Source organism: Carassius auratus, chromosome 2 (genome assembly GCF_003368295.1).
Source record: "Carassius auratus strain Wakin chromosome 2, ASM336829v1, whole genome shotgun sequence".
NCBI lineage: Eukaryota > Metazoa > Chordata > Actinopteri > Cypriniformes > Cyprinidae > Carassius > Carassius auratus.
In genome coordinates this window covers 19,493,583-19,520,686 of record NC_039244.1, presented here as the reverse complement: position 1 = coordinate 19,520,686, position 27,104 = coordinate 19,493,583, and the positions used below count along the sequence as shown (strand labels likewise).

Below are 27,104 nucleotides of genomic sequence, written 5' to 3'. Positions count from 1 at the left end.
CAACAAATTAGAATATAATGACATGCCAATCAGCTAAACAACTCAGAACAACTGCAAAGTTTTCCTGAGCCTTAAAAATGGTCTCTTTGGTTCACTAGGCTACTCTATCATGGGGAAGACTGCTGATCTGCCTGTTGTCCAGAAGACAATCATTGACACCCTTCACGAAGAGGGTAAGCCACAAACATTCATTGCAAAAGAAGCAGGCTATTCACAGATTGCTGTATCCAAGCATGTTAAAAGAAAGTTGAGTGGAAGGAAAAAGTGTGGAAGAAAAAGATGCACGACCAACCGAGAGAACCGCAGCCTAATGAGGATTGTCTAGCAAAATTGATTCAAGAATTAGAGTGAACTTCACAAGGAACAGACTGAGGCTGGGGTCAAGGTATCAAGAGCCACCACACACACAGACGTGTCAAGGAATTAGCTAAACCACAGACAACGTCAGAGGCGTCTTACCTGGACTAAGGAGAAGAAAGAACTGGACTGTTGCCCAGTGGTCCAAAGTCCTCTTTTCAGATAAGAGCAAGTTTTGTATTTCATTTGGAAACCAAGGTCCTAGAGTCTGAAGGTAGGATGGAGAAGCTCATAGCCCAAGTTGCTTAAAGTCCAGTCTTACGTCTTACACTAACCCTAAAAGTCTGTGATGATTTGGGGTGCAATGTCATCTGCTGGTGTTGGTCCATTGTTTGAAGTCACAGCACCCGTTCACCAAGAAATCTTGGAGCAATTCATGCTTCCTTCTTCTGACCAGCTTTTGAAGATGCTGATGTCAATTTCCAGCTGGATATGGCACCTGCTCACACTGCCAAAAGTACCAAAAGTTGGTTAAATGACCATGATGTTGGTGTGCTTGAATGGCCAGCAAACTCACCAAACCTGAACCCCATAGAGAATCTATGGGCTATTGTCAAGAGGAAAATGAGAAACAAGAGACCAAAAAGATGCAGATGAGGTGAAGGCCACTGTCAAAGAAACATGGGTTTCCATACCACCTCAGCAGTGCCACAAACTAATCACATCCATGCCACGCTGAATTGAGGCAGTAATTAAAGCAAAAGGAGCCCCTACCAAGTATTGAGAACATGTACAGCAAATGAACATACTTTCCCAGAAGACCAAAAATTCTTATGAAGTATTCTAATTTGGTGGGTTTATGTTAAATGTGAGCCAAAATCATAACAATTAAAAGAACCAAAGACTTAAACTACTTCCGTCTGTGTGCACTGAATTCATTTAATACACGAGTTTCACAATTTGAGTTGAATTACTGAAAAAAATGAACTTTTCCACAACATTCAAATTTATTGAGATGCACCTGTATGGCTATTCTATTGTGCCACCTTTATTATAATAGTGGTTCATTTTAAAGGAAGATTTTAGAAGTTCAAGTTTATAGTCATAGTAACATTATATTACTTAATGAACTACTTGGATGTAAGGTGTTAAACAAACAGGCATCTTGTAATACAGTACATTTAACAGGATCATTCAAACTGTTTTTCTCATGCAACCATCATGCCACCAATTTAACAATCATTATTTAAAAGAAAAAAAAACATTGCTTGATAGAGAGCATGTTACACAGAAAGAATAATGAAACCTTGTGTACCTTAATACGTTCGAAGCCTGCCTCGATCCTCAGCTGCTCCACCAACTTCCTGGCCTGGGCTATGTTATTAGTTGTCGACATTCTCTGCCATTGGGTATTGTGCCAAATAAAAGAAAATTCTACAACAAAACAAAAATGCAACAAGATTAAAATGAAAGCAGAATGTAAAGCATACACAGTATCACATATGAAAAATGTTTGTGAAAATGAGATAAAATGCTTCTTGAGCTGTTATAAAACTCACTAAATATTTTTAGAAGACATTAGCCCCTTTCACACATATAGTCTTTACTGGTAAATTACCGTTTTTAGAGATCCTGTATAAACAAGACCTTTTCAATCAGTTGGGGCAATTTTCTGGCAAGAGAAGTTTTTTTGGGCCTTTCGCATCGCAGGAACCTCTTTCATAGTACCAGAACTAATTGTGGAACTACCTACTTTTGGGCGTTTTAGTACCGGACTGCCTTTTTCGAGAACCAAATTAGCTCCTACTCTGGAGCAGGGTCTTACCCGCACAACTGATACTAACTGTGACGTAAGTAGACATTGATTGGCCAGACGCGTTAGAAAAGCGCCCTCACCCGTCATGATTTAAAACGGCATGTAACTTACTGTAAACATTGTGTCAACTTAATTTGTAAGTATGAACGCCATTCACAAATTGACATCGCTGTTGACCGGCTTACATCACGTCCTAATACAGACGGTCGGTGTGAATGCAACCCTTTAAATGGTACTGGGAAATAATTTGTGCAAAATCATACCAGTGCTTCAGTACTGTACATTAGTTCTGGAACTAAAGCAGTGCGAAAGGCCCTAATAAATCTCACTGATTTTTTGATATATGGAAAAATCAGGAACAACATGAGGGCGAGTAAACTGAAATTTTCTTTTTGGGTGAACGATCCCTTTATATTACAATCATGTCTGATAACTTGAGAAGGTCAGGCTTCCAGAATAGTTTAGCTATATAAATAATATACATGTAAATCTAGATATCTGTCTGACAGCTCCGACCACACAACTGCCCAGTAACATCAGTCCAGACCACCCAGTTCAGGGGGCCCATCAATCAGACTAACGGTACAACTGAAAACAGGTGCGTCTGTCCTCTGAGGCTAAACACAGAGCCTTATCTTCTCCTTTCTTGTTTTACGACCAAGTGTTCTTACAAACAAAGTGTGTGTGACAGATTTCCATCATGATTTGAAGAATGCGGTCCAAAACACTGGATCCCACTAACTTTCATTATATATATAAAAAAATAAAATAAATTGTGTTCCAGAGAAAAATAAAAGTCATCAGTTTTCATAGCATAAATCGTTTTGACTCAGGAGATTTGCTCAACACAAGCCTTTCATACAGCTGCAACCTCCAAAAAGCCATTTTAAGAACCACTTAGCAACACTGGGTAAATTTTAATATCAGCACACCCACAGAGAGGTGACTATCAAAGTAACCGCAGAAACACAGAAAACACTGGAGGCAGTGAAAGGCTTGGTTCTTTCTGGAGACAAACACGCTCCTTGTACGCCCCCCTCCCTTTGCTCCACACGCACGCTCTCCCGAACCAGCGCAGCACCCCTGGCATTTCAGGACGTTCCTAGAAGTGGGGCCGTAGTTCTAAACACATGTTGCTTAGTGCCTGGGCTTTGTCTTCTCACAGCAAACACGGTCTCTTTCACGGCTCCGTGTGCTACATTCCAGGAAATGGGCACAACGGCCCTGCATTCATAATTGCAGCACTCTAAAATACATTGGCATATTCATTCAAACATACAAGCCTCTCTAGATGTCTCTCTGCACAGTTTTTGTTTCCAACCACATTTTCCTCTTTTAAAAAGAAAACTGCAAGATTTGGATAGACAGAGCCATAGTGTGTCCCAAATAGGCTCCATGTAGACTTCTATGATTGCATGTAATCTAATGAAAAGTAGTGAATTTTACATGCACAAAAGTGAGAAATGTAGCTTAAGCGTTGCAATTGAATTTTTGCAACTAAGTATGTTTGAAAAAGTGAATCCACACAGATGCATTATACTTTCAGTACTACAACAAACAGCCTACATTGCAACTATACCAGTGCAGATTAAAACAAGGTGGTGCATTTCTAGGGTTGGGAATTTAGAAATTTTCTGGTTCTGCCTAACGGTTCCGGTTCCATTAAAATCAATAAAAAACAATAAAAAAAATAATGGTGAGGAAAAATGCACAATACTCAACTACTTGATGCTAAATACTGTATATGGTCAACTTAATTTAAATAATTAAAAAATTCAATATATATTACAGTATACGGATCTTCATAAGTAGGTTTGGGTATAGAAATGTTCTGGTTCCGATAACTTACAGTTATAACCCTATGCAGTACACACTTAAATTTGTGCACTTCAAATCTAAAAGTATAATTAAAATTGTGTATTTGCAGATAATATACTATTAATCAAATTAATTAAAGAGAGTTCACTTCCATGACTGTTTCTTAACTTCTAAAAGTGCAGTTTGCAAATTAAACTTTAATATATTTCAATTTTGTTGCAATTAACATGCAATCTAAAAAGAGTAGTAGTGCATTCTTTTAAAGCATATTATTCCTTAAATTCTTTTAAAGTATGCTAAAGAATACTTTTTCACAAGGGGTTTGGTGCTCACAAATGTGCATTTACCAACATTTTACAACATATTTACTCCACAAAAAGGGGGTTAAAAAATTCACAAGGCACCACTGAGTGTGCTGTACTTCCTCTGGATCCGTTATTTTCTCTTCAGAGTCAGTGAAGATTATTAACCTTTATCCATGACTTAAACACATACACACTCCTCATTCTCTCTCTCTGGGCTGGAACCTGCAGGCTCACGTGCAATCACACCCTGTGGTCTGCAGCGCCAATGAAAGTCTCCAAAACAGGCGTCTCTTTCTCCACTCTGTGGCATTCTGAACCTATAAGGAAGAGGAGGTGGAAGGGGGCACTGGTAAACTGCACCCCACCCTTGAGTCCATGTGCGCTATTTTAAGCCACTTTGATTCAACAATAATTACAATTTACTCAAAATATTCAGAGAATAGAGAACGCTTTATCTGTAGACATAAATTAGCTTTAATAAATGCTGCAAAACATGTTGTTCATGATACCTAATGCTTTAGCAAACTGTACTACCAGTAAATGCAACTAAAAGACCATACAACATAATCAAGCATGCTTGCCATGCTTTTTTTCCCTCCTTATGACTCCTTTGGTAAGTCTCTGAAGCATCTAAAAATCAAAAGGCACGTATAAATCCAGGATGCAGCATGTAAACAGTGGTCAAGTGAGAATGTGAAGTATGCATCATTCTGTTTGGTCACAGTCTGCTTTGATACATGTGGCTTTGCAGGTAGACTTTTTTTCTTAAGTTTAAAGTGAGGCGGTAGTTCCCGCCAGTTTTCCAATCAAGCGCCAGATTCCATCAAAAATCCCCTGCTTCTAACGGACACCTGATGGCAATGTGCCGGCTCACTTAGTAATCTCCCCAGGCTCCAGACGCCTCCCTACATTCCCGCTCTTTGAGCTCTCGGCGGGAATACCGTGTATTACTGTTCTAAACAAGGAGCACGAGGGAGGGAAAAAAGAGGGAGGGTGGTGGCGAGAGAGGAAGGAAAACAGAGAGAGCTCTGACCGTCAACAAGACCTGATCAACGGCCCATCAAGCCTGGCCAGGAAAGATCACCTCATAAGTTGACTTCCAGTGAAATTTGAGTCTAGTGATTACTTAGGCCAATGGAATCTGTGCCTGCTCATTATAGAAGCTTGTGAAAATAATAGCTGCTTATTCCTACAAGTACTTTATGCTGTACGTAGAGAGTTTCAGTTGTTATAATAATGCTTAAAGTAGCTTGGTACAAACAAAAAATCAATTAAATTCATGAGTATTAGTAAACAGTATGGCCAGTACTGAGTTTAAAGATTCGGGGTCAGTATAATGTTTTTGAAAGAAGTTTCTTATGCTCACAAAGACTGCATTTAAAATCAGTAACATTGTGAAATATTATTACAAAATTACAAATAAACTGTTTACTACTTTCAAATGTAATTTATTGTTGTGCTGGCTATTATTATTGTTTCGCTGATGAATAGACAGTTTCAACAATTATTTATTTGAAATATAAAATCTCTTGTACCATTATTAATATCCTTGCGATCACTATTGATTAGTTTCATGCATCTTTGTTGAACACAAGTATTAATTCAAATAAAATCTTGCTGAACTCAAAACTGACCACTGAAACAGGAAGTTTATGCAGAACTGGTCAAAGGCTTGTAATTTGTCATGAAGTAAAAAAGTAAAAAGTAAAAATAAAAATCCAATAAGCTGCAGTTACATCAGCCCTGATCCATAATTTACTACCAGCTAGTTTGTTGCATGGGATGCAGCATTTGACTGGACAAAAATCTGTGTAGTCCAGGATGAGTCATCCATTTTTGGTCAGTTTTTAGAAGCGAATATATGCTAAAAGTAAATTCTGGCAACATTCAGGAGTACGCTAGCATCCTAAAAGCCAGCTAACCACCAATCAGACAGTAGAAAGTAAATCAATTAGCAAAATGGATACGTAAAAGTAGAAAAAGCAGCAACATCAAAACAATGCTCTTTTTGTCTTAGCATTGCGTTTTTTTTGACGCTGCAACATTGACACAACCTGTAGCGTGAGTTTAAGGCATGAGTGTCTTGTTTTTTTAATCCAACTGCAGACAGAGAGTGTGCAAAACATTCATTATTTTTCTAATTCATGGTAATTCATGAGTTCATCATAAGTTCACATAGTTGCAATGCTGTACCAATGTGACTCCAAATGATCAACATGACTACATACCTCACCCTTTCCTGTTCCTGACAGGCTCAGTCAGATACTGCAAAGCTTTTTACAAGAATCAGAAACTGAAAACACATTCAAGCTTGATCAGCTGCACACTGAAATGCCAGAAGTGTTTTGCTCGGCTTACAGGACTTTCCAGCATAGCACGGAGGGGAAGGGAAATGAGGGTCAAGGAAGTAAAATTAAAGGAAATGAATGGGATTTCTCATCTCCCAGCTGAGCTCATGTGACAGGGTGTTTGTATGCATGTGCACAGAGGGGTCACAGAATATTTGTGTGCTTGTGTCTGTGTGTGTGGGTAAAAAAACGGATGTGTAGAGAGACACCGAGACAGACAGACTCATGACCACGCAGACAGAAAAATAGACAGAGGGACAAATGACTGAAATGGGTGGAAATTGTTTGGACAGGCTTATACAATGTGCTCCTTGCAGAACCATTACTGATAATAGTTCTGGCAGACATATGTTGAATGCAAAAAAAAAGGTCCCTAGCAACAATATGGTGCGCTAACAGTTTAATTGTAATGATGTTGACGATGACGGTGAACTCTTGAGGGGACCGGCTCAACGTCGCCAACACCCGAAAAGTTTGATCAGACAGGTGGAGCTGGCATTGCTGGATTGTGCATCACTCTGTGGTACCTACACCACCCTGTAAAAACTTGTTCAACAAAAACGCAGACAAAAGAGGGATTTGAGAAGATCTGAATAGCTCAAGTCTATCCACTTTATGACAATGCCTTTGCATGAAAAATTATGCTAAGGAATTCATTAAGCATGTGTTTACCCGCTGGAGGAATTGTAGGAATGGTGTCCTATGCAATTTATGCTGAATGTAACATGAAGCTATTGTGACCACAAATCCTGGTTTCACAACACATGTTAGCCATAAATACTCTTAATAGGATACGAATGCATCATGCAATAGTGAACACACTATAAAACAGGGTACTTCGACCTTTTTAGGACTCCTTGGAGTACAGACAGCAAAAAAACTGACTGCAGTATTTGAAGCCTGGTCTATAATGATGTGCTTCTGTGACCACTTTAATGTGTTTAGCATATGATGCTTCCATTGCAAAGCCATTAAAATAGTCATTTGTATCTGTATTGAAGTGTCATCTGAACTGATGTGCACAAGTCATACACTTTATGTGTACTTTACGAATACATTTTATAGGAAAAATTTTGGGTTGGTCTTTAATGCTCACCAACTAAGTATTTGTTTGATCCAAAATACAGTAAGAAATATTAATAATACTGTGAAATAATATTATTACAAATTTTTTTAAGTTGTCTAATTGAATGCATTTTAAAATGTCATTTATTCTTGTGAGGGCAAAGCTGAGAGCTGAGAGATAAGTACCGTATTTTTCGGACTATAAGTCGCACCTGAGTATAAGTCGCATCAGTCCAAAAATACGTCATGATGAGGAAAAAAACGTATACTGCACCTCCAGACCACCAAAATGAAAAAAGTGCGACTTATAGTCCGTAAAATACGGTATATATACATCAGTATACATACATACATACATACATACATACATACACATACTTACAATCTGCAATGCAATGGAACTAAGCAAAGACTTGCAAACAAACAACTACTGTGACACTTTACAGTAAAAGGTTCACTCTATCAGCAACAGAAACTGTAAATAGGGGCAAGTTCAAATATGCATAACACCCCTGTCACCAGAAAATGCCAGAAAAGCAAAGAAACGTGTTTCCCTACTTCCTTGGGAGGAGGCAAGAATAAAAGAGGCTGGGGTTAAAGACGTGGGCAGGAGGGAAAATTATTTATTTACAATGATCACCTACAGAGTCTGGAATGAAGGTGACAGAAAGATGTGGTCAGAAAATGTATCTAGTCAAAACACAAAGAACATGTGTGGGAGAGCCTTACCCTCTCTGGATCTACTTCATAGGTGATTTTTTTTTTTTTACATTTCAGTCATGGATGGAAAGAAATTGAAGCATAAACAGTTTTTCTTCTATGACGAAACATAGAAATATGTTAGAAACTCTACGTGACTCAGGAAGGTGCAGGACATGATAAACATCAGCAGTGGAACAAAAAAACAAACATCTGCATCTTGCCCTCTTCCTATTCTGAGAATTGAGTATTTCCAGGATAGCACAAATCGCTACAGACTTTTAATGATTCACTGACCTCCAAGAATACGTAAGCTGGTCAGATCCTTGTGTGTAGAAGTGGGAGAGTTGGCTCACTCAACAGTCACTCATGTGTCAAACATGTGGTTCCAGCATAATGTGAGTGCACACTGGACACAAACAAGGCCTCTGAGGTGAGAAACAGAGCCAGGTGTTTAGTAATTAACCACTGTGATCAGGCAGTAAACAAGCACACAGGGCAGAACAGAGAAAGTGACTAATCGGCCTCTTTCACAACAATCGACTTCCTCCCCCGGGCCACTTCCTTATAAGGGCAAAGGAAGCTGATAGATGGAAGTGGGGAACTCCTGAGGGGTGCAACGCAGCTTCCAGTAAGTATGAGTGGCATTTTTTTTATGGGGGATTCTGAGCCAATGTGTCGACTACCTAATATAGCATTTGGTCTGATTTTCTGCTCATTGGAGTGAGCAGCCGTTTACACTGGAAAGTCTGCACCATGTTTAACAAACGTTCCACAAGTATCATTCTAAGCTGTGGAGAAGAAAGACGGGTGGTGGAAACATAAGCCATGTTTCCCACAATCTCTTTCAGAGCTGTGCCAGCAAACAGGAACACTGCGTTTGGACTGGAAGGGTCTGGGATGGGACACCGTGGTTAGATCCGTCCTTGGGGGGATGTAGATGCGTGGAGGTTGGGAGATATTTGAGATGACGCGAGACTCATCTGGTCAAGGCAGCCTGTGACGCAAGAGCACTGCTCATGTCTTCCCACTTTTGCTCCCTGATAAAACCAAAGCATTGTTCACTACTAACTTAAAGTCGTAATGATGTCAAAATGCACAGTTTTTGTATTTTATGAAATACCGTCGTGTTTTTCATTAAAAAAGTAATCATGCACATTAATCTTTTTCTAAAATTAAAATTCTATTCTCTGATGACGGGACAACTGTCTTTTACATTAGATCACAGCAATAGCAAACTACAACAATCAAATGGATAAAATAAACTCCTGCCCAACAACAGAAGCAAGACACATTGTTTCTGTTGTATATATAGACGTCACAATAAGGGAGGAAAGATGAGCTCAGTTTCTATTTTAACACCGACTTCAAGGAACGACAATCAATCAATTACTCAAACATACATGGTAAACTGATTTTGCCTTAGTCTTGTCATGGTCAAGAACTGATAAATGGCAGACATTAATTATAATATTTGTCTAAATAACACCAAAATACCAAAAACTTATCTAGATAAAAGTGCATTTAAGCATCAGAACTATATGTAAAGTATGGGATATTTATAGGAAATACAGGATATATTTATTCTGTTATTAAATTATAATTTTTTAAATACTGAATTTCTGGTTTTTAGTAAATCAATGAAATATTAGAAGAAAAACTAATGAGAAACTAAACAAAAATGAGTAATGTTGCCCATTACCAACTAACTGAAAAATGTTGAAGTACTAAAATTGCTGTGACTAAAAATAAAGATGAGCTAAAGCTATATAGAAACAAACTGAAACTGAAAATATAAAAGTAAAAGCTCATATAAAATAATTATTCATAAATAATATAATAGCATAGCATATAAATAATATTAAAATAACCCTGGAGGTAAGAAGCATGCACAGTTAAATGTAAAATACTGAGAAATATATTTCCTACTGATAAAACAAATTACTAATACTAGCCATATGGCACAGACATATTGTGCATACCTAAGATAAAGTGCTGCAGAACACCTGCAAAAGGCTTCGTATAATTTAGAATGTTTACGCAAACTGTCCAAGCCTACGAGAAAGGCAAGTGACCTTTGATCCAGACTCTTGCATTCTTACTGGGAAACCCTGCTTCTTTCTCTTTAAATCTGATATTATAGCCACAGGAAGTGACAGCGTGTTGTTGTGCAGCGCTACAGAGCTTGTCTATCACCAAACAGCCCACTAGATGACCTATGCACAATCTCTGTTACATCTGAAAAGAGCCAAAGTTATACTGACACCCTCCTCCGCTGACCACTATGGTGCTTTACTTGAATCTACATTCCATGATGCAAATTACACACATCTCCTCCAAGCTCAATATATACACAAACCAGAGACACATACATATGGTTCAACAGGCAGTTCACCTAATGTTCTCCATTCCTTCTTGAAATATAAATTCAGACTACTTCAATGACTACAACATGGTCATGAGATAAGAACCCAATAAACTTTATTGCATTTGAACCCTCTTGTTGCAATGATAAGCTGCAAACAAGCCACTAATGGAAAGCATTCTCTTAATGCAAACATGCACTGGTGATTTAAGAACCTATAATTATTATTATTATTACTATTATTATTATGTAAGCTAAGATTACATTACTTAGAAACAGTCAAGGTCAATCCAATTGCAGCAGAGCCCACAAACCACGAGTGAAAATAACAAATGGATAAATCTTCAAATGCATTTTTACATATTTTTTATACAGAAATATAAAATATGAATAAAAATGACAAGCACATTGCAAAATAATTAAAATGTGAACTGACATTAAAAGAAAAACTAAAAGCTAATGAAAAATTTAAACAGTAGTATATACTATATTTTCCCGAAAATACATTGCACTTGGTCAAAACGGCATTGTTAAGAGAAAAACAAAAATCAAAACACAAAAATATTTGGAATTTTTCGGTTTTTTTCCTCTGTTTCTCTGTTCAAGGACCTCTATGTTGAAGTGTTTCCTGTGTTTAGTTCATGTCCCCATTTTTCCTTTGCCTACCTTGTTTGTTTCCATAGCTACCCCTATTAATTTTCATGGCAATTCATCAGCTCCACCTCCTTGTTAACTTGTATATTATACATACCCCTGTGTTTGCCTTGTTCATTGTCAGGCGTTGTTCCCTGTTTAAGCCTGTGTTCTTGTGTTTTCCTGTAGATACTCATGTCTTGTTTGCCTGGTTTTGCACCTGCACTTTGTTTCTTGTTTTACTCCATCATCTGCACCTGGATCCGCCTCATCTCCCCTCCATCATTCGACCCATCATTACAGTAGCCTAATATTTGACTTGTATTGCAGAAAATATTGTAAATAATGCTAAAACTAACACTGATTTGCACAGATTACACGTAACATTAATACTTATTTTTATAAAAATCATGAAAATATTCACACATCGAATGTCAAAATTAATAAAGTATCAACATAAAGAATATTTTCACATGACATTTGTTTAATGCTTGCCTTTAAATGTTGTGGCTCATGTTAAACTCCTGTTAAACAAATCACAAAGAAAACAGCAAAACAAGCTTATTAAGTTTATTATAATTAATAAATTATATGTCATGTGTGTAGAGTTTTTTTTAAAACAGTTAGCGGAGTTCATTGTTTTTGTAAACTATCGATCTCATGCATATGTACACAGGCCAACACACAGCCCATTGAAAGGTAACTGATTCATTTATCTGTCATGTAGTCGAGTATAAATCACACAATGTTTAAAAGGCCTCCTCTTAGGTAGAACAAGTCATTATTGTACAAGAGAGACGTTTCCAAACTGAAGCACATGGAATCAATTGCACATGACTTTTAATGGAGACAAATTTTGATAATTACTATGGCAGGAGTGGAGGCAGCTTTATTAAAGTGACAATTGACTAATGTCACACAGTTTTATAAATGGTGACCAAGGGGGTGAGAGAGAATGAGACTGAGGAATGTTCAGAGTCGGTCTGCAGTCGCTCTCGGGGTCTGCCGCCACCTAAAACAGCAGGGCATTAGAGAGATATATGGTAGTGCATTTCACACCTCTGTTGTGAAACTGCGTAAAGCAGACAGTTCACATGCATGGCAGAAGATTTCTGACCTGGTCCCACTGGACTCCTGCTGAGAAGGACTGCTGCAGGTATCAGCTGCACAGGTGTTAAACCTCACTCTTGCTTTCCCAAACAAGCCACCCTCAGTGAAAAGAGTGTAACTGACTTCTGTACCACATTAGACCTACCAGGTCTGTTTACATGCAAAGGACTACATGGAAAGGATGCTAGGATGATCCAATTAGATATGCTATTGGGACAGGTGACTGAGTGCAAAGTGTTTTTGTTGTTGTTGCAGTGAAATGGAGTCAGTCAGGAAAACTGTTCCTGTAAATGGTAAAAAAACAAAAACAAATACAACATATATCCTTGACCTGAAGAAAGTAAACAAATGAGAGTCTTTGAGCTTCTTCCTCTATTGCAGGACTACCTGTAAAGACCTGGTCAAGTGCCAAGAATGCTGTTGTTTTTTTAAATGCATCACACAGACAATTGGTATGATGCATTTAAAAAAACAACAGCATTCTTAAATGACACATCCTTCTTCCAGCATGGTTAAATATTGCAGAGATCTAACTAAAGCTGCGCAATTAACTACAAAAATGATCATGATAATTTGATAGTCTCGATTAAAAGATAAAACAGCAATTAAATAATTTAGGAATCAAATTTTAGCTTGTTTTGAATGTGTATAGCCATGAAAAAGAATGTGTTATTTTAAATTTAAATAGAAATGCTTGAAAAATAAATCATGCAGCCTTAGACTAAACCGAAACTTCCCCTGAGCAGTTATGTATGACTGCTAAACCTTTGGTCTTGGTTTGCAGGACAGGATTCAGTTTTCAAAAGCCACACCTCTTCTCTTAAATCTTCCCAAAGGTGAGGACGTTAACAAAGCGTGGAAAGGCCCTAAAAATAGGTCAGTGCTCCAGGAGCTTAACCTACTCGCTTAAGTATGAGAGGAAAACTGTATTTATCACCAACACCGGCAGACAGCATCAAAAAGAAAAGCAGTATAATTAGCAATTTCATATAAGAGAGGTCGATATTACAGTTAGTGTTATTTCAAGTGTTTAGCTGTAGGACTGAAAAAATGTTTTGCTGTGTTGGTGGCAAAACAGCCAGGTGTCAGCTGCAGCACCCGGTTCCCATGATTGCACTCTGGGTGGGGTTTGGGGCAGCCAGGATCCCCCGTCTAGCCATGGGAAGGGTCAACTCGTTTCAGACTTGGGTCAAAGTTGAGTCTTGGATGCCAGTGGCCACGGGTTAGCCATTATCTCCCACTACATGACTAGCCTCGTCACAGCACATCGGTGTCATTTTTTAAATGCCTCAAATGTGAGAAATAATGCTTGAATGTTATACACTATACTTTTTACAGTAAATATTTAACATGCATTATTATTTTATGCAATACAGTAAATTTAATATGAAGTAATGTTACATTTATACACACATCTTATAATATATACACAAACTTATTATAAATATATACTATTTATTTATTTATTAGAAGAAAACAAATAAATAAATAACAGTCGATATCACTTTCGGTTAAAGCTAAAGTCCGTAAGTTTTGCCTCTTTGTCGCCATCTATGTTTGAAGACCTGGAATTGCAGTTCTTTCCGGAATTATATTCCATGCGCGGATTGTGTTTGAAATCTGTTTTGAGGTGAATGAGTAGCTGTCAGCACTGCACCGGTGTGGATATTCACTGTATTTAAGGCTGATTTATACTTCTGCATTGGACCTAAGCCATAACCTTTACGCCGTAGGCTATGCGTCAGTTTTCATTTATACTTCTGCGTCATTGACTCCGTCGACATGCAGTACACACGCTAGTCTGCAGCCTCCACGGGCATGCTGCTGGTGTAACCTGTAGACCACAGCAAAAGCAGAAGAAGCGGCTCATCATAGAAGCATTATAGCCGTGAAAGCAGCAAATAAATATCAAATCATTCAATCATTATTTAAAACTACAAAAAGGAGACAACAACGGAACAAGAGAAGATGGCATTATTCCAATCTCCACAAGGAGTTGTACCATGGCAGATAAACACTGTTGGTCGCGGACAACTAGTGATGCATAATCCTATGTAACGTTATTATAATAAATGATAAGACTTGTTCTTTGCTTTGTTTCATTTTGTATAAGAAGGTGTAAAATTTAAATATATTAAAGTGCACATAAACACACACAAAACTCAAGCACATACGAAGGGAGGGGTTCTAACAGACCAATCACAGAGCTTGCTGACTGCGTAGAATTGACACATTTTCGGAGAGGTGCACGTCAGGTTACGCCATACTACACATAGCCTACATATAAATTGGGCTTTAGTAATCACAGATTCTCACCTATGTCTTGGAATATATGACTCACATAAGAATCTTCACCATATACTGTCATCTAAAAAAGTCTGCCACGCTTTGTTCTGACCAACTGAGGAAAAAAGCATTACAATAAATCGCGCTGCCAGTGGTGATTTAATCTAACGATCGATTAGCTCATATTACATTAAACCCTGAAAATTATTGTTTTTGTCATACTTTATTCTCAAATTATTAATGTTAACAACATCAGCATTACGTGACTATGAGTATAACTGTAATAACTGTGTATTAGCATGTAGATTTCAATTTATGTACAGTCTAATCTCTAATTGTCACATCATTCGAATTTCATAGTAAGAGATTATTTTAACCCAAAAAGCAAACTATGCTCCCATCGAACTGATTGTCTTTAAAATACACATCTTGTGTAAACCCAGGCTATCTGTAATCAGAAGCACATTTAAAACGGCAATATCATTTAACATAATTGACATGTGTTTAATATAATCTTTCTTTATTACAATCCGCCATCAAAATGATTTTTTGACATAATTATTCCAGCTGCTGTGGAAATACGCTATAATCAAATGATCTGCCACCTGCAGGATCCTCACATGTGATAGCCCCGTAGCCAGGACAACTTCTTTATGTTTACTGACATGATGTAATGATGCAGTGCCATGCTGGAATTTCCAATGAAAACCTACCCATACAACTCAAATTATTATTATAAATCAACCATTGTAAATTAGGTTAAGGGGTAAGGTGATGGTTTTAAACACTGGCTGGTTATGTATTTGCTCAAGTATTGATTTTGGATCATTTTTAACCCCAAAAAGTTACGGACTGCAGCTTTAATTTGCCACACTAGCAATAGAGGTTTGAGTCGAGTATATGGCACTGTGGAATACAGGATTCCACACTGTGTGCTCAGGTTGTATACTGCAAATTTGTTGATCCAGTTATTCTATGCACACATAATCTTTGCATACCATGCACAGTCTACATACTGCAGAACAAGTTATATAGTAGTTTGCAATTTCAAATATGCTCTATGCTGGTAACATGCAGCCTCAATGCAAAACAGCTCAGAATTCACATGAACAGTGAAATGCTGACAAACAGCCTGCGGTTCTATATTTGGCTTTATAATCAGCTGACTTACACCTTATACAGCTAGTTTATTTGGAAAGGTGAGAGATAGCAGCATGAATGCTCATGAACTTTGAGTTTGTTGATGTTGTTTAGAAAGCAGAACAGAGAGTAGCTTACTGCTAGTACACCAGACAAGTTGCTCAGAACGATTATGTTATCAAATCAGCCAGAACACATAAAGCATAACAGAATAAAGACTTTATGTTCCAGATGTAATCATCAACAACTTCAAACATATTATACACTTCCAGAACAATTCCTTTCAGTGTGCAACTCAACTAAAAAAAAATAAAAAATAAAAATAAACTGTCTAAGCTTAAGTTTTCTAAGAAGGATTCATTAAAATTCCAGTAAAAGGAACGTTACAAGCATCATTCCTGCAACACTTCAGTAGTTCACTGGAACTTACAGCCATTCAAAACATGCAACTACCCTCTAGCCATCAGTCTAGCACAGACATGGATGAAAACTTTCATGCAAATATATCTGGCGATGCAAACAGGGCCCAGGGTAAGTCATTAGGGAAATGTTTCATTACATTCCCATAATATTTGCTGTAACACTTTATCACAATACGAGCATACTGCTTCCTATACATTGTGCGTTTTCTCACATTTTCCAACAATTCATGTTTTATAATAATAATATATTGAATAAAAATAACATTATTATCATTCTTATATAATTGTATATTATTATTATTAATATTTTTACTAAATGTAATATTATTTTTTGAAAATTGTTGGCTTCGTGATAAATTGCTTATGTTCCTCACTTAAGGTAAATGCACAAAATATAATGTAAATGCAAATATACTAATATGATTGAAAGTGACACTATATTAATCTTAATAAATCTCTGCAAATGTGCGTATAGCCCACTAAAACAGCATTAAGTAAAATACTATATAAGAGGAGGAGGAGTGACGGAGGCGGTAGTGTGCAAGTAGTAAATGTGCAATCCAATGCACCCCCAGCTGCAATGCATGAGCTAGAGTGGGCCACACACACACACACACGCACACACACACACACACCCCTCCGCACATGTAGGTGAGAGTGGGAGACTGATCTATCTATATGCTGGGGAGTACATGAGCATAAAACAAGGAGAGGAGGAAGGAGGGAGTGCATCAGCAACCGTTACTCACTTTCTCCCACGTGACATTCCTCTTTTAACGGCATAAATGAAAGCGAGCAAAGAGCGGCAGGAATGCAGCCAACAGTCGAGCTGAACATGGACTTCTGAATGCCAAGGAGATCATGAAGAGGCAATGGTGAAAATAACAACACTCTTTTATAATGCAGCCTAGTCCACATCACACATAGTAGTCATTATTTTTGGATAATCTGCTCTGTGTGCTTGCGTCTCTAGCACTTGTCCTGCATCTATAGCACTTGCAAGCATATAATATAGCACATTATAAAAGCTGCTACATAATCCTGCCATGTGGGCCTTCAGGGAAGTGATATAAGCAGTTACAAGTGCATTCCCAAGAGACCTACTGTCTCTGTGAGGAAGGGCAGATCGTTTATGCAACAACTACCAGCACCTGTCATGTACCTGAGGAATATGAAATGATGTTGATGTCAGTTAGTCCAAATGTTTCATCCACTCTGCTCATCCAACTGGAAAAAAATTGCTGACTCATATTTTTAAAAGCTCACTACACAAATAGCATAGTCATCATGACCCGGGCAATTTTGAAGCCTCTATCTCACCAAGCCTTTCATAACACCTTCAGCTCTTTCACAACACAGACAGAGTTAAGGACTTAAGTGTGGGGTATTGAACTAGAGACCACACATCCATCGGTTGAATAACAACCTTCTTTAGCTTGCCAAACATCTCAAAATCTATCACATGTTCTGTAGTTATTTTCGGCACTGCCTTTTCTCATATTTTTAGCACTTAAAAGGCTACAATTAAAATTTACTGCATTGATTATTAAAGAAAAAGATGTCACATATTAGCCATGATCAGTAATTACATATGGAATTTTCCAACAGCTTATTGTTTTAGTCTGAAAGTCAATGCAAGACATGCATGACTGTCTAGCAATCACTGCAGGCTTCTACTCAGCGTATGCAAAAACAGAAATGACCACAGTCCCTACAGTACATTTCCTGTTTGCCTCATAAAAATCATCCCTAGATAAAACCAGACACTGTGTTTGTGTAAAATTCTGACAGAAGTATCAGAAGGTGTTTTCCCTGAAGCATGTTTTTCCAAACAGGACCCCATACTTTCCCCCCACAGTCTGTGAGTCAGTCAGCTGACGCAAGGCAGCAAGAATCTGGTCAGGGGTTTTGTTCAGTCTAGACTGAGCAGAATGAAGCAAGAGATGGAATCGCAGTGGAAAACAAAAGCAGAGCCTCTGTAGTGAAGTCCTATACTGCCACTCTTTGGAGCAGAGTATGTATGGCACGCTTATATGTGACTACTGTACTCCTTAGATGTATTTACATAATCTTATACATATTCAAAAAAAATGCATTTATTATTTAACTTAGAATTTATTATTATTTCTTTCAACACAGAAAGAAACATTTCAGTCAATCAATTGCTGCTCGTCTGCAGTTTGCTAAAGATCATGCTGACAGACCAGAAGGTTTTTTGGTTTAAATGAGAAGCGTTATGTTTGGAGAAAGGAAAACACTACATTCCAGCATAAGAACCTCATCCCATCTATGAAACATGGTTTGAAACATTCATGGTTTGGGCCTGTTTGCTGCATCTGGGCCACGATGGCTTGATGGAAAAATGATTTGTGAATTATACCAGCAAATTCTAAAGGAAAATCTCATGACATCTGTCCAAGAACTGAATCTCTAGAGAAAGTGGGTCATGCAGCAAAACAATGAACCCCAAGCAAAAGTCGTTCTACCAAAGAATGGTTAAAGAAGAACAAAGTTAATGTTTTGGAATGGCCTGGTCAAAGTCCAGACTTAATCAAAATGAAATGTTGTGAAAGGACCTGAGGGCAGGTCATAGGAGGAAACCCACCAGCATCCCAGAGCCGAAGGGTTTCTGTACCGAGGAAGGTTGTTTTCTCATTATCAAGACTTTATTTGATTGTGATGTTGATATAACAAAAGTTTTCTCATTTTCACGAATTTATTTTAAAATTAAGTCGTGATAATAAGAAATACGAAAGAAAAGCAATCTTAATCAACGGCCTCTTAAGACTTCTGTAACAAACAGAGATACTACAAATACAAACTTTCAGCTCTACACAAATAATGCAGTTAAAATATAATTAACCTCATACAATCAAAAAACAAACAAAAAAAATTGGCAAAATTACTGTTGCTTTGCTTTCCTTGTTTGATTTCTAAACAAATCAAACATAGGATCCAAATCCCTATCTTTTATCAAATGTGCAAACAACATGTCAATTACAAGCAATACGCAGTTTAAAAGCACATACACATCAATTGTCTATACATCAGCGCTGAACAACAAGGAGGCCTCATCTATCTCTAACAAAACTGGACTGTGGACCTGGGTGGTTGCTATGGATACGGTTTATTAAAGGCTGCAAAGATTATATGCATGAATCAGAGGAATATTGACACTTTGACGCCCCCGTGTGGTCAAAAATGGTCATGCTGCATCAGATAACCCGTAGGCCTCAATATAAAATTCCCTGCCAACGGAGTACAAACATAACAAACATCTGCATTCATATTCAGATCAGTAGAACTTTTTTATTTGGTAATTTTGTCTTACCTGGATGATGGAGAGGCTGGAGACTAAAGCTGGATCAGGGACCTGCAGGCAACTTTGCTGGTCTAAAAAACACAAACACAAGTACAAGGTACAAATTATTTATCACAACAAGTCAAGATTCAAGCAATGTGTTATTTATCTATTAGAGCGGTCTCTGCATAATTGAATGCATAATGAAATTATGTTTTATCTCTAAATAATATGATTGCTACAAAAGGGATATTTCAATTTAAAAGTGACTTAACCAACCAAAAAAGTAAATATCAAAAAAAGTATGTCACAAGCAAAACATTGTTTAATGATATGTTATAGAAATATAAATTAATATGAATGTATTTTATTCACAACTATATGATGTGTGTGTATATATATATATATATATATATATATATATATATATATATATATATATATATATATATATGTATATATATATATATATATATATATATATATATATATGTATATATATATATATATATATATATATATATATATATATATATATATATATATATATATATATATATATATATATAAAACAACCATCCATATCATAAATAAATGCATAAATAAAAATAATAATTACATCATATTAAAAAATAATCTATAAACATCCAGTGCTAAATTAGAAAAAGAAATCTATTTGATCACCAGGGGGCAGTGTTCTGATACAAGGCCACTAACATCATTGATATAATACAGATTAGGTCAGAAGTAGCATTATTGCAATCTTAATCTAATTTTAGTAGCTATGCAGAATTAATCTCCCCCACCACCATCTGTGAGGTTTTGTTTTTATCCCCCTCTAATCATGACATGGAAATATGCTCAGACAGGCTTTAACCAAGCAAGTGTACACATACAGTAAATTCTACCATATTTTCACTTGGGTTACAGTCTGTGAATTGGTACTACATACACAGAATCATAATTGACAAAATATTTAGTCTTTTCTTTTTCAACTAATAATACCATTTAATGTTTTAATATCATTGACTTCTATTACACTACTATAATATATACAGATTTTTTAAAATCCCATGTCACACTAAAAATACACCAGCCTAATATACTTTTATATTAATAGTTAAACATTTCACAATAAATCAAATTTTATAAATATGCAATAATGCATTAGATATAAAATAACCCAACAAATGTATAACCTAATGATAAATTACAGCACTTTCTTCATAAGGTTTCAAAGTAGTACACGAGATGGTGAAATAATGTGCGTTACAGCTATAACCATTATTCATGCTGTCAAAACAAACACTTCCAACAAGGCAAACCAGAGTAAAATGAGAGAGATGTGAGGCGGCAAAATCAAAACCTATGAATAATTAATCTCATCTCATTCAGTGGAGCCTGAGTATGATCCTAGCCAAGCAAAACAAAGTGGCCAACCACTTGCCAACCATCTGTTACTGTATACAGAAAATGTGTGTACCGTGTAAAATAAATGTATTTTTTAATTAGGGTTTCTATGGAATAAGTGAGTTGAGTGAGTCTGTTCTGTAATTAGTGCACAGGTCCAGATGTAATTATAGGCCTATTCGTGTCCCTGGAAGCATTCACATGGGAAAAATACAGATCACTTCAAGCCATCTGATTAGTTTAAGCTAAGTGATTTTAAATACTTTGTATCATCGGTAATTCAACAATATATATATAAAATTAATATAAGCTGCTAAATTACTAAATTATAAACACTAAGTCAATATGTGCTTCATGGGAGCGAGAGGTAGTATTTGCACCTGCACTAGACAATGTGACATATAAAAGACCTGAAATAGCATATTTCAGGTGAGTATACAGCATCAATAGGACATGGCATAGCAGTCAGGACTTTTGTAGTGAATCTAACCAAACCCAGTGCACAGTGTACTAGCACATTGTGAATTCTGTGGCTCAGTATGGTAATGTTGCCAAAACCGTGATAATGGCTCACCATGAGGTCACTTTCTATAACAGGTAAACAGGAGAGGATCCATCAGCTCTCCAAATGTGGTATGTCCATTGACCAGAGCAAATCAAATACTTTATTTGTTGAATGTACCTGCTCTTAATGTTCAGGAGGAGCCTAGTTATTTAAACCCACTCTGAGATTTCCCTATAAAGGAGAACTATGACAACAAAAATGAACTTGGCATGCATAATAAAAAATATTATAATACAACAGACCACTGGAGAACTGCAACAAGCAACAAACTCAAACAGGTATGATGAAGTCTATATATAAACTTTTTTTTTTTTTTTAGATGCTTCACTGACAACTTGCTTCGTCTTTCAAGTCATGTAATGAAACGACTTCAAATAATATAAATTATTGAATAGCTTTACATTATATAAAATGTGCCTAAACATGACTGGTAATACCCACAGGAAGTAACTAGATGATATTTGGCTGTCCACATTTATTGTAATAGTCTTGCCAAAGAAGGATGGGCTCCCCGTGCCGAGTCTGGTTCTTCTCAAGGTTTTCCCCCTGTTCATCTAAACATCTTACAGTTTTCTGTTCCTTCGCCCCAGTGGGTGGTTCACTGGATATTCTATAGAGCTACTATGAACCGAGATCTATTGAGAAAAGTTCTATAGAAAGGAAATTTTCATGTCTATTAATTATGCACAAGCCTATAAGTAAACTAAAGCATGAATGTAAGAAAAAGCAGGCCTGTAAAGCTGATATTAGTGCTGCTTGTTAGTTTTTTAGCTTTTTCAAAGACCAGAGCTGTATAGCTGCATTCAGGCAATTTTTGATCCTGACATCGTCACAATAAATCAACCCAAAACGATGCAGAAGTGCAGTCACTTGCATATCTGCCATAACGCACAGCATTTTGCTCCAGATCTCTGTTGCTGTTGGTAGGCCTTGCTCACACTGATGGAAAGACAATGCGGGCATTTTGACAAATGGTACACTATGTACGCCTCCCTGCCTATAGCTCTGAAGACTCCGTCAAACGATGTACACAATGTACAAGCCCATGAAGACCCGGCGCTTTAAAAAACAGCCACAGAATAAGATAATATATATAAGGCGTAAAAGTGTTGACAGGAGGCGCAGGAAAGCTGCTGCTTCTCGCCTGTTAAGCTTTAGTTTGAGCCAAACAGCAAAGCTTGATTCACGCAAACACCCAAATGCCAAGCTTGGCCTGACATTTTTTTTTTCAAAGCAGACACATAAAACGTACAATGTACTAAATATTATTGATAAAAAGCCCACTCCCCGCCCCATAGGACAACGCTAGAAAAATTCAAGCGGTTTCGGATTCGTGACACCGGTGGAGTGGAGCGCCTAACGCAAACGCATTGAAAAACACAGACGTCTCGGCAGAGCAAACGGATGCTTGATTGCAAACCTGAAGGAAGAAAATAAGAGCTTGTTGTATACTCACCTCGTCTACAGTGATTGTGGAGGTAATTTAAAGGGCCAGGTTCGCGCAGATTGTTACCCCCCTACCAAACAAACACCACCCCCTCCGTGCACCAGTGTCCACCCAGTCAGTCCCCCCACCACTGGTGACAGCGTTCTCGCACACAAGCTTGCTTTTCTCTCCTGGGAAAAAGCTGAGTCGGTTCTGAGTGAAATAAGGCGGCTCTTCGTTAAAATCGAAAACCAATCAGTTTCGTCAGCCCTGCCCTCTCCACCCTCATCGGGAGCCAACGGGTTTGGTTGCGTCTGTCGGTGAACTGTTTTGCTGTTCTATGGGGTTTTTCGGCTTCTGAGCTGTCGAGCGCTCAGAGAAGCACACTTCACGCAGCGGTTCATCGACCCAGTCTTCATAAACCAGCACATTTGGGCGCACCGAACCCGAGCCCGTCTTGCACCGCAGTGTGCAGTAACGCCTGCCGACCCAAGAGGGCGCTGATGCACAGTGTCTGCTCCATAGACAGTAATACCGTCCACACATCTGCAAACCAGTGCTAATGAAGAAGGGCGACAACAGAAAAACAAAACATATATTTAATTAACCTTCTTATTTTGTTAACGAAGTTTTTATGTTATATTAAAGCAAATTTTTAAAGCAGAAACCAATTTGGTATGCTACTTCTGACGAAGATTAATATATGCACGTAGAATAAGATAATATATATAAGGCGTAAAAGTGTTGACAGGAGGCGCAGGAAAGCTGCTGCTTCTCGCCTGTTAAGCTTTAGTTTGAGCCAAACAGCAAAGCTTGATTCACGCAAACACCCAAATGCCAAGCTTGGCCTGACATTTTTTTTTTCAAAGCAGACACATAAAACGTACAATGTACTAAATATTATTGATAAAAAGCCCACTCCCCGCCCCATAGGACAACGCTAGAAAAATTCAAGCGGTTTCGGATTCGTGACACCGGTGGAGTGGAGCGCCTAACGCAAACGCATTGAAAAACACAGACGTCTCGGCAGAGCAAACGGATGCTTGATTGCAAACCTGAAGGAAGAAAATAAGAGCTTGTTGTATACTCACCTCGTCTACAGTGATTGTGGAGGTAATTTAAAGGGCCAGGTTCGCGCAGATTGTTACCCCCCTACCAAACAAACACCACCCCCTCCGTGCACCAGTGTCCACCCAGTCAGTCCCCCCACCACTGGTGACAGCGTTCTCGCACACAAGCTTGCTTTTCTCTCCTGGGAAAAAGCTGAGTCGGTTCTGAGTGAAATAAGGCGGCTCTTCGTTAAAATCGAAAACCAATCAGTTTCGTCAGCCCTGCCCTCTCCACCCTCATCGGGAGCCAACGGGTTTGGTTGCGTCTGTCGGTGAACTGTTTTGCTGTTCTATGGGGTTTTTCGGCTTCTGAGCTGTCGAGCGCTCAGAGAAGCACACTTCACGCAGCGGTTCATCGACCCAGTCTTCATAAACCAGCACATTTGGGCGCACCGAACCCGAGCCCGTCTTGCACCGCAGTGTGCAGTAACGCCTGCCGACCCAAGAGGGCGCTGATGCACAGTGTCTGCTCCATAGACAGTAATACCGTCCACACATCTGCAAACCAGTGCTAATGAAGAAGGGCGACAACAGAAAAACAAAACATATATTTAATTAACCTTCTTATTTTGTTAACGAAGTTTTTATGTTATATTAAAGCAAATTTTTAAAGCAGAAACCAATTTGGTATGCTACTTCTGACGAAGATTAATATATGCACGTTGTTTAATCATTTCCTTTCATATTTGATTTATTTTGCCTAAAGTTAGTTATTTCTCCTTTTTACCCTGTTCTTTACTTTCATTCCAAGTGTTTTTTTTTCAAATGTATTCCTTTTAACTTACTTCTATATTTTTTAACAGTAGTATTTTTTTTATAGAATATTAACCTTAAGATTGTTACTAAAATTCTTGCCAGAATGTGTATTCCAGCTTTACAAGTAAGTTTTATTAGATACTAGTGCCTGTTCCAATTGTTGCTGGAATAAGAAGGCTACTAATAATTAGTAAACTATCTTTGTTGATAGGCTACTTGTAAAGATGAATGAGTACTGTATTATTGAATTACTTGGTAACCAAACAGTTCTGGGCTGCTTTTCCCAAAACCATTGTAAGTCTAAGTTGATTGTAGCTCAATTGTAAATAATAGCTCACTATATATGCTTTTGAGAAGCACAGTCCTGGTTTCCATCGACTTACAATGTATAAAACTAAAGAGATTTCTCAAAAACATTTCTCAAATCATCTTTTTTTATGTTTCACAGAAGAAAGTTATTCAGGTTTATAATAACATGAGGGGGGAATAAATGAGTGGACCTTTAAAATACTCCTCCCAATGCAGTCTCACTGTGCTATTCCATTTGTATTATTATAGCGTACACAACTGCAAATACAGGCTTCAGTGGGATGTGTTCTGCTTCTTTAAGTAAGCCCTAGGTATATGTTAGATGCTGTAGGTGGATCTGCACCTCCAGGCAAATTTGGCACTTGGCACCAGCTCAGAGTGAGCCAGGCTTAATCATAAAGCCCTGCGGTTCACATCTGAAATGGGCCTTTCAAAGCTTTTGAAATGCAGTCGGGACAGTTTAAGAGTAGACTTTATCCTGTGACAGTTAAAAAGACAGTTATTATTTAGTGAGGCAGCTAATAGTGGACTGTTAATCTAACTTAATTCCCTTTTAAGCACATATTGAAAGAGTATCCAGTGGGAGTTTGATTTACATTCACTGTCCAAACAGACGAGCAGAAATTAGGTTTGAGTGTGTACCAGTTAACTAAGCCATCAGAAATTTAATTTAATTATGAAATATATAAAACTGACCAGTGTATTCACATGAGTTTTGTGCTTGTACATATTAAATGCTGTTTACCTTTATTTGTTTGTTTTGAGACCCTCTACTGTTTTATTCAAGGACGATTTGTCTCTTCTTTCTGCCTCACTTCACAGCCTCCCTTAGGAGCCCCAGGATTCTCATTGTGCCTTTGGATTCACAAAGGTCCCAAATGATTTGTACTGACATTTGACTTGGCACAGCACAGTTGCTGTATTTTTACAATGTGCTGTATTTATAGGAAATGGGGATGGAAAATACTTTTACTGCATTAGTGTTATGTCCTCTGGAACATTAAATTTTGCTGATGGCAGTGTATATAATTTTCTCATGCTTTGAAGTCACAGTTATCTCTGCTCTCCTCTCTCTAACATAGCAGCGGTCCATCTTACAGTCTATGTGGAAACTGCAATACTGCTGAAAAAGGAATGAGGTGGTGCAGTTGTTGGGAGGTGGGGGGCAAAGAGAGAAAGAGAGAGAGAGAGAAAAAAGAGAATGAAGCAGTGGATCACAGGAGAGTTGATTCATGCCAGTTCCCCAGCAGCCATTTTTTGCTCTGTGCTGCTGGTTTGATTCTCTTAACGTAATAGTGAAGCTCCCGATCCAACTTGCCATGTTTCAGGTCCTTCCTTGCCTACATGAGATACAAAGGCATTCGAATATTCAGATCTTTAGAATAGGAAAGAAAATTGCCAATTCAATTTGTAGAGTTTGTATCAAAGAGTATGCAAGACTGGATAACAAGGGTTTGTAACCATACAGCCTACAGGACTGTAAATGTTTGTTTCCTGTTTTTCCCCTTCATATTCTTCATTTGATTGTGATCCCATAACGTTAGTAAGGAAACCAACATATCATAAAATATTGTCAATTATAAATTTGTAATTCTTACAATTAAAATATATAATAAAAAATAATAACACATAAATATAAATCTTTGTTATATAACATAAAATATAATTAAAATTCTTATAATATAAATATATTGTGCCATATGGTGCTATCTGAAAATTTCAAAAATGAGCTTTTTTCTCAGGCTCTCATGTGTAGGTTCAGTAATTTCACTGTAATGGCAATGGATAGGTTCTTTTCTTTGCCATTAATCTGAAATAACTGTATATAAATATAGGAGCTTGAGACAAATGCTTTTATATATACACACACACACACACACACACACACACAGTGGGAATCAACCCTCTTTAAAATAATCACATT

At 37.6% G+C, this 27,104-nt stretch overlaps 1 protein-coding gene across 3 annotated transcripts in view; it reads right to left on the bottom strand.

The window, feature by feature from the left end:
* LOC113119586 (guanine nucleotide-binding protein G(I)/G(S)/G(O) subunit gamma-7) overlaps nt 1-24,599 on the bottom strand; it is a 28,089-nt gene extending 3,490 nt beyond the window's left edge. The window contains exons 1-4 of one of the 3 annotated variants that reach the window (XM_026289174.1): nt 24,098-24,597; nt 23,037-23,565; nt 19,636-19,697; nt 1,613-1,731 (exon numbers count right to left, since the gene is read on the bottom strand). In XM_026289174.1, the coding sequence (XP_026144959.1) occupies nt 1,613-1,693 (81 nt within the window). In that variant the 5' untranslated portion in view covers nt 1,694-1,731; nt 19,636-19,697; nt 23,037-23,565; nt 24,098-24,597. Of the gene's footprint in view, nt 1-1,612; nt 1,732-6,464; nt 6,576-19,635; nt 19,698-23,036; nt 23,566-24,097 lie in introns of those variants that run through there. The other 2 variants (XM_026289182.1, XM_026289191.1) reach the window with 2 other exon arrangements.
* Nucleotides 24,600-27,104: the final 2,505 nt, after the last annotated feature.